This window comes from Gopherus flavomarginatus, chromosome 2 (assembly GCF_025201925.1).
Source record: "Gopherus flavomarginatus isolate rGopFla2 chromosome 2, rGopFla2.mat.asm, whole genome shotgun sequence".
Classification (NCBI taxonomy): domain Eukaryota; kingdom Metazoa; phylum Chordata; order Testudines; family Testudinidae; genus Gopherus; species Gopherus flavomarginatus.
The window spans coordinates 95,752,683-95,766,286 of NC_066618.1; the positions used below are offsets into that span (position 1 = coordinate 95,752,683).

The 13,604-nt window shown below is 41.8% G+C and overlaps 1 protein-coding gene across 2 annotated transcripts in view; it reads left to right on the plus strand.

Moving 5' to 3' along the window:
* Positions 1-601: 601 nt before the first annotated feature.
* The window catches only part of CDK13 (cyclin dependent kinase 13), a 76,887-nt gene continuing 63,884 nt past the window's right edge, over positions 602-13,604 (plus strand). The window contains exon 1 of one of the 2 annotated variants that reach the window (XM_050937661.1): positions 602-1,921. In XM_050937661.1, the coding sequence (XP_050793618.1) occupies positions 723-1,921 (1,199 nt within the window). In that variant the 5' untranslated portion in view covers positions 602-722. The remainder of the gene's footprint in view (positions 1,922-13,604) is intronic. The other variant, XM_050937662.1, reaches the window with a different exon arrangement.

Here is a 13,604-nt window from a genome sequence, read left to right on the forward strand (position 1 = left end):
ATTGGGCTCTAGAGCCGGCCGGAAGCTACGCATGAAACCTTCCGGTCGTGACGTTCGGGGGTGTCTCTCGCGTGGTGTCGATAGTCTCCCGGCCGGCGACGGGGAGAACGCTCGCGCTACTGAGCGCCCCCTCCCCCGTTGTACGCGCGTGCGCAGTGCGCGCCGTGTCCCCTGTGTGTGTGTGTCAGTCGCACAGCGCCGAGGCCTGTCGATCGCTGCCCGGCTGCGAGCGACGGAGGCGCCGGGATCGAGCCGCCGGGAGTGCGCGTAGCTGGGACACCTGCGGCGCGACATTGAGCCTGGGACTCGAGAAAGAGCCGCGGGGGGGCAGCGCGGCCCGCAGGCGCCGCCGGAGGGACCGAGAGAGGCGAGCAGCAGCAGCCGCTGCCGGAGGAGGAGGAGGCGGCGGCGCGGGCCGGGATGGACTGAGGAGGCCGCTGTGAGACTCTTCCGTGTTGCTGCGACAGCGGGAGCCGGGCCTAGGAGCCTCCGGGCTCGTTGGAGACTGAGACCCCCCCAGCCCCACCCCCCGCTGCTGCCCGGCGGCCCGAGCGCGGGGGTCGCGGCCCGATGTGAGGCGCGGCCGGCGCGGTCTGAGGCGGGCTGCGGGGCAGGGGGCCGCCTCTGCGCGGCGCGGTGTCTCCATGGCGCCGGCAGCGCCCTGAAGGCGGCGGCGGCGGATTCGCAGGCCGCGTCCTAGTCCTCGGCCTTGAGTGATCTCGATGCCGAGCACCTCGGACGCGGCGCCAGCTGGAGGGAGCGGGGGAAGCCGGGGCTGGGGCGGCTCGGCAGCGGTGGAGGCGCCGGCGGACAAGAAGCGGCTGCATCACCGGAGACGGAAGCGCTTCGCGGCCCAGCCGCAGCCTCCCGCTCCGCCGCCGCCGGCTCCTCACCCGCTGCTGTTTCCGCTCCTGCAGCCGCCGCTCCTGCAGCCGCCGCTGCCGCCGCAGTCTCTGCTGTTCCTGGCGGCCACCAGCGCCTCCTCCTGCTGCGGGGACGGGGGGGAGCGGAAGCGGCCCCGGGGCAAGCGGCGCTCGGGGTCCCGGCACAAGCGGCGTCGGGGCCGCGGGGGAGGCGCAGGGGGCGGCGGCGGCGGCGCCCAGGAGCCGGAGAAGCGGCGCGGTAGCGGGGGGCTGAGCACTCTGGTGGAGGAGTACGACGACGTGAGCTCCCAGTCCGAGGGGCTGGTGGGAAGCGGAGCGGCCGGACCAGGCGGGGCGGGGAGCGGCGGGGGAAGCCCAGCCTCCTCCTCCGGCGGGGGGAGCCAGCGCCCCCGGGGGGAGTCGGAGCGGAGCAGCCGGCCGCGCCGGGAACATCGCGGCAGCAGCGGCCGCTCCAGAGAGCGGCACCGGGAGCACCGCAGGCGGGGGGAGGAGAAGCAGCAGGAGGGGACGGCGGTGGCCAGGGGGGGAGCCGAGGCCTCCTCTTCCTCCTCCAAGTCCCGCAGCCGCCACAATCAGACCGGGGGCCAGGACCGGGAGGGCCCCAAGAGCAGCAGTGGCGGCGGCAGCGACGCCCGCAGGAAGGGCCTGGCCGCCTCCCCCGGCAGTGGCAGGAAGGAGCGGGAGGGCAAAGCGCACAAGAGCCGGACTAAAGCGGCCAAAGAGCCGCCCTCGGCCTACAAGGACCCGCCGAAGGCTTATCGGGAGGATAAGGCCGAGCCTAGGGCCTACAGGCGGCAGCGATCGTCCCCCAGCCCCGGCCGGGACGATAGCCCCCCGTCGCACAGGGCCTCCCAGAGCCAGCGGAGCCGCAAATCGCCCAGCCCCATCGGCGGGCGCTCCCCTCTCAGCCCCTACAGCCGCCGCCGATCCCCTAGCTACAGCCGGCACAGCTCCTACGAACGCGGCGGCGATGTGTCGCCCAGTCCCTACAGTAGCAGCTGGCGCCGCTCTCGGAGCCCCTACAGCCCCACTGTCAGGTGAGTTGGTGTTGGAGGTACGATGCTGTGTATATGTCTACGGAAAAGAGTGTCGGGGGCGGGAGGAGGTTATATCTGCTGGGGCGGGGAGGCTCTGTCCCGAATAACTTGCATGGGGAAACGGGGAGATTTATATCTAATTTAGGAGGGAAACTGGGTTTTCTGTTCTCCCATCCCATTGGGGAGAAGGAAGGGAAGAGACTGATATACTAAAATCATGCTCCTGCCTTGTTCCTGGATCAGGGAAGAGACCCAAATGCAACAAAGTGGGCCTGTTACATCTGCTCCTTTTTCTCTTGTAGAGAAGAGAGATTGTAAAGGTAAAATCTTCCCTGTGTGTGGCAGTGGTTATAAACTTCCCATTATAATGTTATCTGAAGTGGGAAATCACTGTCCCTCGCTGAGGGTAAGACCTCTGGGGTACTATGTCTGTTAAATGTTATAATGAGCAGGTTTCCCTCATAAGCATTCTGTTCTCCTCTAACCCAAGAGATAGATAAATGTTAAATTCTTTTATAGCTTAGTTAATCTTTTAGATTAAAGATTTAAATCTTTTAGATTTAAAAATTAAATTGAATAAAATATGGGGCATTTAGTGTTTGTGTAAATTATTACTGCAAACTAATTATTGTTGTAGAAAAAGAGGCAATATTAAATGCTGCAAAGGAATTATGCATGTTTCACTAAGTACTTAGTTTTTGAAAAATTATGCTTATGTCCTTGTCCTGCAAAGATACCACTGTGTTTAAACTTCATGCACTGCAAGTAGTTCCACTGATACCAGTGGGCACTTGTAGTGCAAAAAGTTAATGAAGTGTTTGTGTTTTGGCAGGGTCAGGGTCTTTCTCTGCTTAATGTATATACTAACCTGATGGCTAAATTATGTTTTTTGTGTATGCAGAAAAAAATGGCTTCAGTAATGGCTGAGTATTGTCAGAGTTATCTACCTTTTGTATTTGTATTGTAAAGATATTTATTATTAACTTGTTTTTAATTAACTGGATTTTTGAGAGGGCTGTGTGTTTGGCCTGTACATATTTCCAAAAGAACAACTATATTTGTAATAAAATAATCTTGTAATGGTCTTGGGCCAATACTTGATCTATCTTAAAGTTGTTACAAACTGATGTGTAAAGTTATTCAGGTTCTAAAAATATTTGTATTTTTAAGTTTTATCACTCCATTGACAAGAATTCTGTAGGCTCCATGAAAAACAATTTCATGCTCCCTCTGATGGTTCTGTCAGTTAACAGTTTGACCAGTGCTCATTGAAAATGATGCATGTTCTCTGAGCTATCCCGGCATTCTACTGAGGCTTGTCAGTAAAATCCACTTTCTGGATGGGCACTAAACAGTGAAGTGGTTGAGTAATTCAGTTTGTATCCTGTATTATGTTGGGGGAATAAAACAAAGATGGTTTTTAAAAATGAGATGTATTTGAAGTTGCAGTTGTTGTGAAACATCTTAGTAAACTTCAGAATGTTTCAAAACAGGAAAAAGTATTCATAATCGGAACAAAGAATCATTAGGATAAAAAGTATTTGTCATTTAAGAGTGTTATAATTGGTTAAAGAAACTTTAAAAAAATTATCATGTTTTAAGAAAACAATTGGATTTAGGAAATATTGATTGAATTCAGAATTGCTGAATTATGAGCTGATGTGTGCAGTATTCCAGTCATGAGGTTCAATAATATGCCATGGGTTTCAACTAAGGAATTGCCATATCTGATACAATTAGTAGTTCATCTAGTCCAGTTTATTTTTCTTTACACAGCTGCCAGTAAGGAATGCTTTAGAGGAAGGTGCATGAAACCGTGTAGTGGACAATTACAAAACAAAGTAGGCTTTTGGTTTGAAGCATGAGAATTTCTATCCCTTCAATTAAAAAATTACCTAATTTGTCATACAAATGTCTGAATTCCAAATCTGATGGCTTGTTTTCCAGAATTTCTTTGACTTTTCCCCCAGTTCATCTGTGATTTCTGTCCAGTCTCTTAGTATATACAGAGATACTTCTATATTTACTAATTTCCCTTGCCGATGTCTTTCTGACTTGCTAGAGGAGTTGGGGCAGCCAGTGAGAGACTGCATTTATGGAGACATTGAGGGAGGAAAGGATGGCCTTCTGATTAGGGCTTTGGACCTAGAAGATCTGGGTTAAATTCCATGCCCTGCAGTTGACCTTGGCTAGATCACATATACTCTTTTTGACTGTTTCTTGTCTATAAAATGGGGATGATACTTGCTGAAGTGGATGTGAAGATAAATTCATTAATGCTTGCGCAGTGCACAGATGCTCTGATGATAAAGGGCCGTAGTTCTTGGGTATACATAGTTCTTGGGTGTACTTGAGTCATCTTCAGCACCTGTCTGCTTTTACATCAGCTCCTGTTTTAACTAGGCCTCCCCAAAAGTATTAATTTTCTGTAATGGGGGTTCTTTGCCTTTAACACACAATATGTCTGTAACTTGAACACTGTCTTCAATTCATCCCTCTCTAAAATGTCGCATGTAGGGCATGTCTAAATCTTTCAATTTCTCCCTGCATAGCATCTCTAATATCTGGCTTTTCTTTATTGTCATCATGACTAAAATTCACATTCAGGCCTGCATTACTCATATCTTCGCTATTGCAACCTCCTCTCTGGCCTTGATAAATCCTATTTTGCCCTATTTATTCAAAATGCCGCTCTGAACATCATTTTCTTTGCCTGTTGCTGGGGAAGAGTATAATGGATTTTCCATGCTTCTGTTCTTAAATCTGTTCTTCATATTGAGGACAGCAGGAAGGATTAATGATGGCCATCTTGGGATGGTCTTTTCTCACACATGGAATAGAGGTTTCAGTTTTGGTCTTATCTAAACAAGAAAATTGAACCATTTTAAACTTTGTTAAGCCCCTGTGTAAACATCTTTATTTTAGGGTATGGCTACACTTGAAACTTAGCGCTTTGAAGTGCGAGTGTGGTTGCAGCGCCAGCACTGGGAGAGAGCTCTCCCAGTGCTGCACGTACTCCACATCCTGATGAGGTTTAGCTTGCAGCGCTGCGGCGCTGTTTACACTGGCGCTTTACAGCGCTGTATCTTGCAGCACTCGGGGTGTTTTTTTCACACTCCTAAGCGAGAAAGTTGCAGCGTTGTAAAGCGCCAGTGTAGCCAAGGCCTTAGTTTGAGTGGCTTGTTTCAATTTAATTTAAACTGATTCCTAATCAGCTAAATGGAAATAAGCCTGATTTAAACCAATGTGTCCATATAAACTTTTGCACTAGTGTAACTAAATCAGTTTAAAATTACATTTTCCTTGTGTAGACAAGATCTAAAAGTTATTGTCTTTGTCAAGGGGATAGGAGGCTTTTTAAGTTGCTTGCTGGAGCAGTTGGGCCAGCCAGTAGCAGAACAGGCTATGGTATTGATTGGGAGGTTTTAAGAGCTGTCTAATTTAGTGTTTCCAAAGCAGCTATTATTTAGGGCTGGGCTTTTCAAAGGGAACTATGGGAGTTAACCACTCAAATTGCCTTGAAAGATAGAAATTATCCATCCATGCCAGTGCATTGTTACTTTTGAGAGTACACCTTGAAGAGGTATATCAGTTACCAGTCCATCCTACCTCACAGATCTCTGGGAGTCTGGGTATAGTCTATTCAGTGCCTCACCTGCTTTATGGGAAAATGTATAAAGAGAAGTTTCCGTGTTTTTGAAGGTTTTCCTGTTGTGGGTATATCAGAAAATTCTGGGCAGTTTTTATCTGCCCCAATATAAATATTTTGCACTAGTTTATATATTTTCATTTTGTGGGGCATTTTTGGAATTATGTAAATAAATATGAAGGTTATAATATGAATCTTGAATCAGTTAATGTGCATTTCTTAGTTGCACAAATGAATGATGCCCTTGTAAGGGTTTACTGCATAGCGTAGGCTAGGGGTCAGCAGCCTTTCAGAAGTGGTGTGCCCAGTCTTCATTTATTGACTGTAATTTAAGGTTTTGCATGACAGTACAGGTCTGTTGCATCCACAGTCAGCATGTAAAGCAAAAATCGTGTCTAGTCAAAATTACATTGAGTATAATAACAGGCGAATCGCCCACAATACAGGTACAGTATTAAAATTTATTTTTTTTCGTGTTTTTTGCCGACCATATAAAGCTGAAATCACGCATGTTAAATATGCGTAAGATGCGACAGACCTGTAATACATTTTAACCTTTTTAAAAGGGCTCTTTCTATGTCTGTAACTAAACTATTGTTGTATGTAATTTGAGAAGTTTCATTTAAAATTAAATTAAAATGCAGACCCTCGCCTGGACTGGTGGCCAGGACCCAGGCAGTGTGGGTGCCATTGACAATCAGCTTGTGTGCTACCTTTGGCACACGTGCCATAGGTTGCCTACCCCTGGCTTAGGCCATAGTTGCATGGACAAGTGTAATGCTTTCATGTCGGCAACAGCTTCTTAGGGCATGTACCATCTTGACCTGTATGATATAAAGCAGTGGTTCTCAAATTTCATTGCACAGTGACACCCTTCTGACAACAAAAAATATTACATGACCCTGGGAGGGGAACTGAAGCCTGAGCATGGGCCTCCTGCCCTGGGCGAGGGACCTATAACCTGTGCTCCGCTGTCCAGGGCTGAAACCAAAGCCTGAGCTCTGTGATCCAGGGCTGAAGCCCTTGGGCTTTGGCTCTGGGTGGTAGGGCTGAGGGTTCGGCTTCAGGCCCCAGCATGTCTAATGCCAGCTGTGGCGACCCCATTAAAACAGGGATGTGACTCACTTTGGGATCCTGACCCTCAGTTTGAGAACCGCTGGTATAAAGGCTTTATTCTGAGCTAGTGTCTAGGTGTAATGGTGTTATGATAATAAGCTCACCTTTCTCTGTCTTCTAGTCTGTTTCCTAATGATAATGCCCTAGAGCTGCACAGAAAGTGCTTGCAGTAATGCTACCTGACTGTAGCAATTTTGGTATCTAGGAAGGGTGAAAATGAAGATAACATGAATAAACTTTTACAATGCTGTAGGTATTTTGTCTTCAAGGCTTGGAAAAAGGATTATATACTTTTTCAGCTAGATGACTGAACCTCCCAGCCAGAAATTTTATATAAAATATTGGGGGTGGAGAAGAAACGAATGAGGTCCAGGACACAACAGCTCCAATGACTTCACTCGCTTATAACTTAAATAAGCAGCAGAGTGAAACTGACATGATACTTGTCTGTTCAGAATTCTGAATTGCAGTTGTAAAATTGACTAGTGCAGGGGTTCTCAAACTGGGATTAGGACCCCTCAGGGGGTCATGAGGTTATTACATGGGGGGGTTGCGAACTGTCAGCCTCCACTCTAAACCTTGCTTTGCCTGCAGCATTTATAATGGTGTTAAATATATAAAAAAGTGTTTTTAATTTATAAGGGGGGGTTGCGCTCAGAGGCTATGTGAAAGGGGTCACCAGTACAAAAGTTTGAGAACCACTAGACTAGTGTCTTGTCATTTTCAACCTGTTGCTGCTTGGAGGTGGGCTCTTAGCATCTGCAGACATTGGATCAGTTTTTCTGTGGTTCACATCTGGAAATTTATCTTTGCAACCATAAGGGCTAGAAATTTAGTTTTCGTTAAAAACCTTAAATTCTACGGACACTGTTTAAGCTCCTTCACTTGCCATGAAAAGTTTCACTCATTGCCGATGAGTAGGTGAATGGATTTTTCAAGACCTGTTGTGCTTGGTCTGAATGAGATCAGTTTTAGTGTTTCTTTACTGGACTGGGAGACAAATGAACATCGGCTATTAAGATACTACTTGAAATAATTGGTAGTGTTGCCTATGTTTTTCTTTTGTCTATATTAACAGAGTTATTCTATAGGGAAAAATTATACATTTAAGATAATAGAAGAATGAGAATATAAGGTATTTCTGTTGCAACTAGATTGAACTTTGAACACTCTAGTACAAAAATATGTTATATTAACAAAACCATATTGCAACAAACTTTTCATATCTGTATTAGAGTATTTAAACTTTCTCTAGTAACTAATTCTGAGGTGTTTTACAAAGCATGGAATTGTAAGACAAGATAAGGTAGCTTCCCATGACTTCATTCAGGTAATCCAGGTCATTGTAAACTGTGATCACACATTCAACTCACATAACCTAATATATTTGTTTTATTTCATACTTAGGTAGAGATACTAATATGTTTGAGTATTTCATACAATTAAAATAAATGGATGTTTATATTGGGAAAATTACATACAGGTGATTGCACCAGACCTTTGGTGTTGCACAAGGTATAGACAAAATTAAAGCAATGTGACTTTTTTTTTTTAGCCTAGATATTTTTCTATTTGAAGGACGGGGTATTCTAAAAATAATACTTGTTATTAAAGTTCTCTTTAGGATGAAGCTTTCCTTGAAAAACTTAATTAAAAACTTCAATTTTTTAAGATAGGGAATGGAAGAGCACTTAAATTCTGAATACTTGTTTTTACCTAATTTATATCTATCTGATGTATATCAAGGACTTCTGTCATTGTGGTGTGAGTTCTGAATTCAGAATTTAAGATTTACATTGTTACTTGTAGTGGGCTTAGGTTTTTACTTCTCCTTTGTTCAGTGGCTCTCTTTTCTTGTTCTTTTTCAAAATTCCGTCCCATAATAACCAAAGATAAGGAAAAACAGTTAATTTTGCAAAGCATTCTGGAAACAGGCCTGAGGTCAGACTAATCTCTGTTGGTAAATAATTCCCTGAGCAAGGGTTCTCTACTGAGGACACATATTAATTATAAAATTAAGGAGAAAATAAAATTACTAAATTTCAAAGTTACCCAACATTCCTGATTTTTTTTTTTTAAGACTTGCTAATGACTTCAGAGTACTGAAGGAATAGAATTTGAATACCTGGATAAAATTAAGACATGTGGCACTTGCTCAAATAGCAGTACTAAATAGATTTTTTTTGTTTGTTTAGCTGTCTGCAATGCAAATATAGACACTGAACTAAAAAGTGGACTAAAGGAAAAACATAATTAATTATATCACATGAGAGAAAATTTGTTCTATCATAGGTAAGGAGAATTAATGTGAAATTTGCTTATTAATGCACAGAGGGAATTTAGGCTAAAATTATATTTAACCAGAATGTCCTGTCACTGGTCCTTCAAATTACTGAGTGATCATATGGGTATATAGTGTCTTGGGAAATTTATGGTAAAAGTCAATTGATTAAATTTAGAGATCTGCCTTTCAAATATTTTTAAAAGAACAGATAATTACACTGGAAGACCATGGTGCTCGTATACCATTTGCTAGGGTTGAGCTGTAGATTCCATTTTAACCTGCTCCCCTTGTTTCGGTTACTGATAACTTTCGCAAACACCTTCTTCTTGTGATGATCTCTGAGGTGTTGCATCTTGGCCTAAAATTGAATATTTTATTAAGGAATTGGGAAAAATCAGATTAGCTGTTCTTGAACTGTGCAAATATTGGGAAAAAAATCCTGATAAGTTCTGATTAAAATGTTTGCTCTTGTGTAATTCAAATGGCTGAAAGTCAGCACTTCAAACTTGACTTTCTCTTGAATATCTAATTAAAAGGAAAAACCATAAAGGTTTAAACAAAATCTTCTAAATGTTTTAAAAGGTTATGATCAGCGAAAGCTAGCATTTTTTGCTTAAGTTAAAATTTTTGTTTTTCTGATGTGCTACTAGTGTGTGTTAACAATGGTGATATGCCTCTGAAGTACTTAATCCTCTTTTTAATAAAAGGGGGTGGGGATGGGAAAGTGTGATGCAACAAATAACTCGAGCACTCCAATCAAGAAATTCACAAACTTAAGATTCCAGCTATAAAATTCTCACTCGGTACATACACAAGGTTATTTCTATGTAATGTATTGCTGGTTTTTTCATTCTGACCTTTAAAATATTCAGACTATACAATGTAGCAATTAATGTTCCATTATAAACTAACTACTGGAGTTTTCTGACTTCAGCGTGCTTGATTATTCAAATATTACATTAACTTTTTGCATTAATTCTTGAATACACTGGGTGTTGATGCAACTTGTATAGTTAACATTGAAGGTATGACAGAATCTTTGAAGAACAGTTTTGTGATAGTTTTGAGGCATGCGTCTGACAAAATCCAGTATCCAAAGTAGTAGCTTGTTGTGAAAGCTCTCCAGTAATTAAGCAGAGATAAAAGGACAACCAATCAGCTTTGAAAAATTTAAGAAGTTAAGCAAAAGTTTGTTAAATTATGCTTAAAAATACAATGCTTTACCCTGTTTGCTAATATGTGAAAGCATTGCCCAAAACCATGCTGGATTTGGTTGTTTTGGAGAAAGACCTCTACTATTATTCCTTTCTCTATTTTTTAATCTCTTGTCGTTTATGCTATGTTTTCTTTCCCTTTTTCTACTTACCCTTTGTGTCTAGCAGCAGTACTATACATTTAAGCTATTTCAGAGAGAAACCAATATAACCTAGTTTCACTCCTAGTATGTTCTTCTGAACCTGGCTCGAGAAAAACATGTGGTCAGGTGTCAGGAACTCCTGAGTTCTAATTCTATCTCATTTGTCTGTTTCTCTCCATCTGTAAAATAGGATTTGAGTCCTTGTCTACTTCAGAAGTGTTGTATGAATTTTTGTAATGTTTTGAAAAATATAGTGCTATATAAATGCTAAAAATTAGGTGTGAAGTGCTGCTGCAGTGTAGCAATGCAATGTTCCCTTTGTTAGGTGCATCTGTGGAACAATTAATAAGTAAATAAGACAGGTGCCTCTGTGTTGACAAACACCAAACAATGTCAGCTGCTGGGCATAAACATGGAAAAATTGAAACAAACTGATGTAAAGCCAGGATTTTTTAAACATTGTTCTCCATCCATAGTTCCCTCTAAAAATCTTGCATTATGGCAACTTCCTTCAGTTGAGGAGGACTGTATGTGGTACTTAAGCCTTGGACTGCCTCTAGTCTCCCCAAACTGGGCCGAAGATCCTTTTTATATTCTTCAATAGTTAATGCAACAGATATTTAAAAAAATATAGTTCCTTGGATAAAATTTTAAAAAAATGTAGAAATTTTTGACTAAGCACAAAGCATCTGGTGGCAAATACATGTGAGATGGGGCAATATATAAGTGTCAGTAGTCTTTGAAGAACTGAGCAGAATTCTGATATAAGCACTGATAAGAAGTTAGGTCCCTGTCATGATGTCCACTAACTTTTACAGTATACAAAACTGATATTTACCAGAAAGATTCTTTTAAAACAAAAATGTTATCTGGACAAAGTCCGGACATCATGTGTGAGACCATTTTTATAACTTTGTAATTTAATCTTTTTTAAACTAAGGTGTAGCCTCTGAATAATGCTAAAACCAGTTGATATATGCTTGAGACCAAATTCTTCCCTCAGTTGGGAAAATGGAGTTCTGTACACTCATCTGAGGACAGACTTTTCAGGGAAAAAAAAGGTAACCTGTAAAGGGAAAAAAATGTGCTTGTGCCCTTTTTCTTTCCTTTGGGATATCAGGAAAGCCTGAAGTTTTTTTCCTTTTCTGCTTGTCTACTTTTTTTTTATATTAAACATTCGGGTCCAGTCTAGGCTGTTAAGACTAGTAAACTAAGGAAATGATGAAATTACCGGCCAAAAGAGTGGAAGTTAAGTGTTTGAAAGAGGAAGAGTATTTTAGTCAGACTGTTTAAAGACTCTTTTTTGATTAGCACCTATGAAACTTGAATGACCAACACTTAGGGTAAAAGAAGATTTCCTCAAAGATTCAGCATCCTGGCCCATTCAGTTAAGTGCTATAGTTCCCAAACATCTCTGTGAGACCTTCATACTTTCTGTCCAGACTAAAGCCTTGTCTAAACACAAATGTTATACCACTTAAACTGTACTAATATTTAATGCTGTACATCCCCTGTCTTCCCCTTCCTTTTCCATGTAGATGCAATTACATTGGTATAAAGATGCTCATAACAGCAAAGCTCTTTTCCATATGGGATGGGAAAATAAGCTATAGCAACATAGGCAACTTTGTATCAGTATGACTGTGTCCACACAATGAGTTGTACCAATGTAATTTATTTAAGAAAAAAATTTCACACTCCTAATTGAAATAATTGTACCACTTTGAAAGCTTCAGGTCAGCCAGGCCTGGGAAAGTATTTTGGAACTTTTGACTAATACATTTAACTAATATGTTTTAGAACCCTAATGTAGATAGGGCCAAGTTTCATTTTAACACTTTAGCTGGATGAGATTGAAGGGTTTAGCTCCACCAGTTCGTTTTAAAGTACTATTTATGTTGTTTGTGCTAGAGTTTTAAACTCATGTTAGGAGCCAACATGTTTTCAAAATACATCTTTCATTCTAGTGTAGGCAAGTTTCTAGAATTCCTCCAGAAAAACTGGAGAATGCAAGACTTGACATTTCTTATATTTCCAAGGTCAAAAACAAGTAGGAAAAAAGTGTATGTGTGTTGGGGGGAGGGGCGATAGAACAAAAATTTACAGGCATACAGAGTACGGGGGAGGGGGGATGACACCACCAGTCCAGTATAACAAAATATTTTGCTGGCCATTTTGGTTCTGTCATGCTTTTTATTAAAAGTAGAAAACATTCTGCAACATACTGATCTGAAAAAGTGCATTTTACATAATTATTTCAGTGTCAATTGGAAATGCTGTAGAGTACAGTGATTTCCCCCCCCCCCCCCCCAGTTTTCTTCTTTTCTGACCTCTTCCAGTTCTGCCAGAGGGTTCTGTAAAACCTTTCTGGCACAGAAGTGAATTATGCTAAACTTCTCAGGAACTAGGTATATATCTTGGGGAAAAGATTTTGGTTGATTTGCTGTGTTTTGAACTGTTAAATTGTTCTGACATATCTAATGAAATATAGCTCCGTATAGCCACTAGTTTCAGTTTGTTTAGTTTATAGCATATCGCAGCGGTCCTACTTAATCTAAACTGGCTATCAACATGTTAATCTCAGTTAAATCTTGATATGTCAAATCTTGATATGTCAATAGCAAGAGTTGAAAACCCCTACTTTTCTCAAACAAGATTCATGTTTCTCTTTTGGAAATTAACATATATATGGAATAGAATCGTCTCTATTTTAATACTGTATAACACCAGATCAACTTATCTGAAGCACATATCTGTATATGAATAAAATATATTATGCACAGTCAGAATTAAATTAGCTGGTACTATTCAAACACATGAAACATTCCAGGAACATTTATGATATTTGTTTCCTTGTTTTAGCTGCCAGTTCTTAGATGTTGTCTGGTTATATTTGTTATGAGCTGAAGTGTACAGGACACTGAGAACTCTGATCCTCACTATTCTAGCTTATTTTTTTAATCTAGATAAATGGACTCACTGAAATAACTTTTTCTCCAGGAATGAGCTAGTCAAGAAAAGTAGAATTACAGTGTAGTTCCACTAAACTTAATTTAGAACAATTGTGGATATGGTGAATGGACTTGGTGACAGGTATGCATAGTAAAATAAAGTGGATGAAGAAACAGTTTCATAAATTTTCATGGAATAGTAATAAGTTAGGGCACTTTGTTTATATTTTACTCAGAGCAGCCAATTTTTAACACCTGTGGTCTAAATTGGCAGTTTACCTCTAGTAGTTTGCAACAAAAAACTAAATCAAAACTACTAGGCAAGT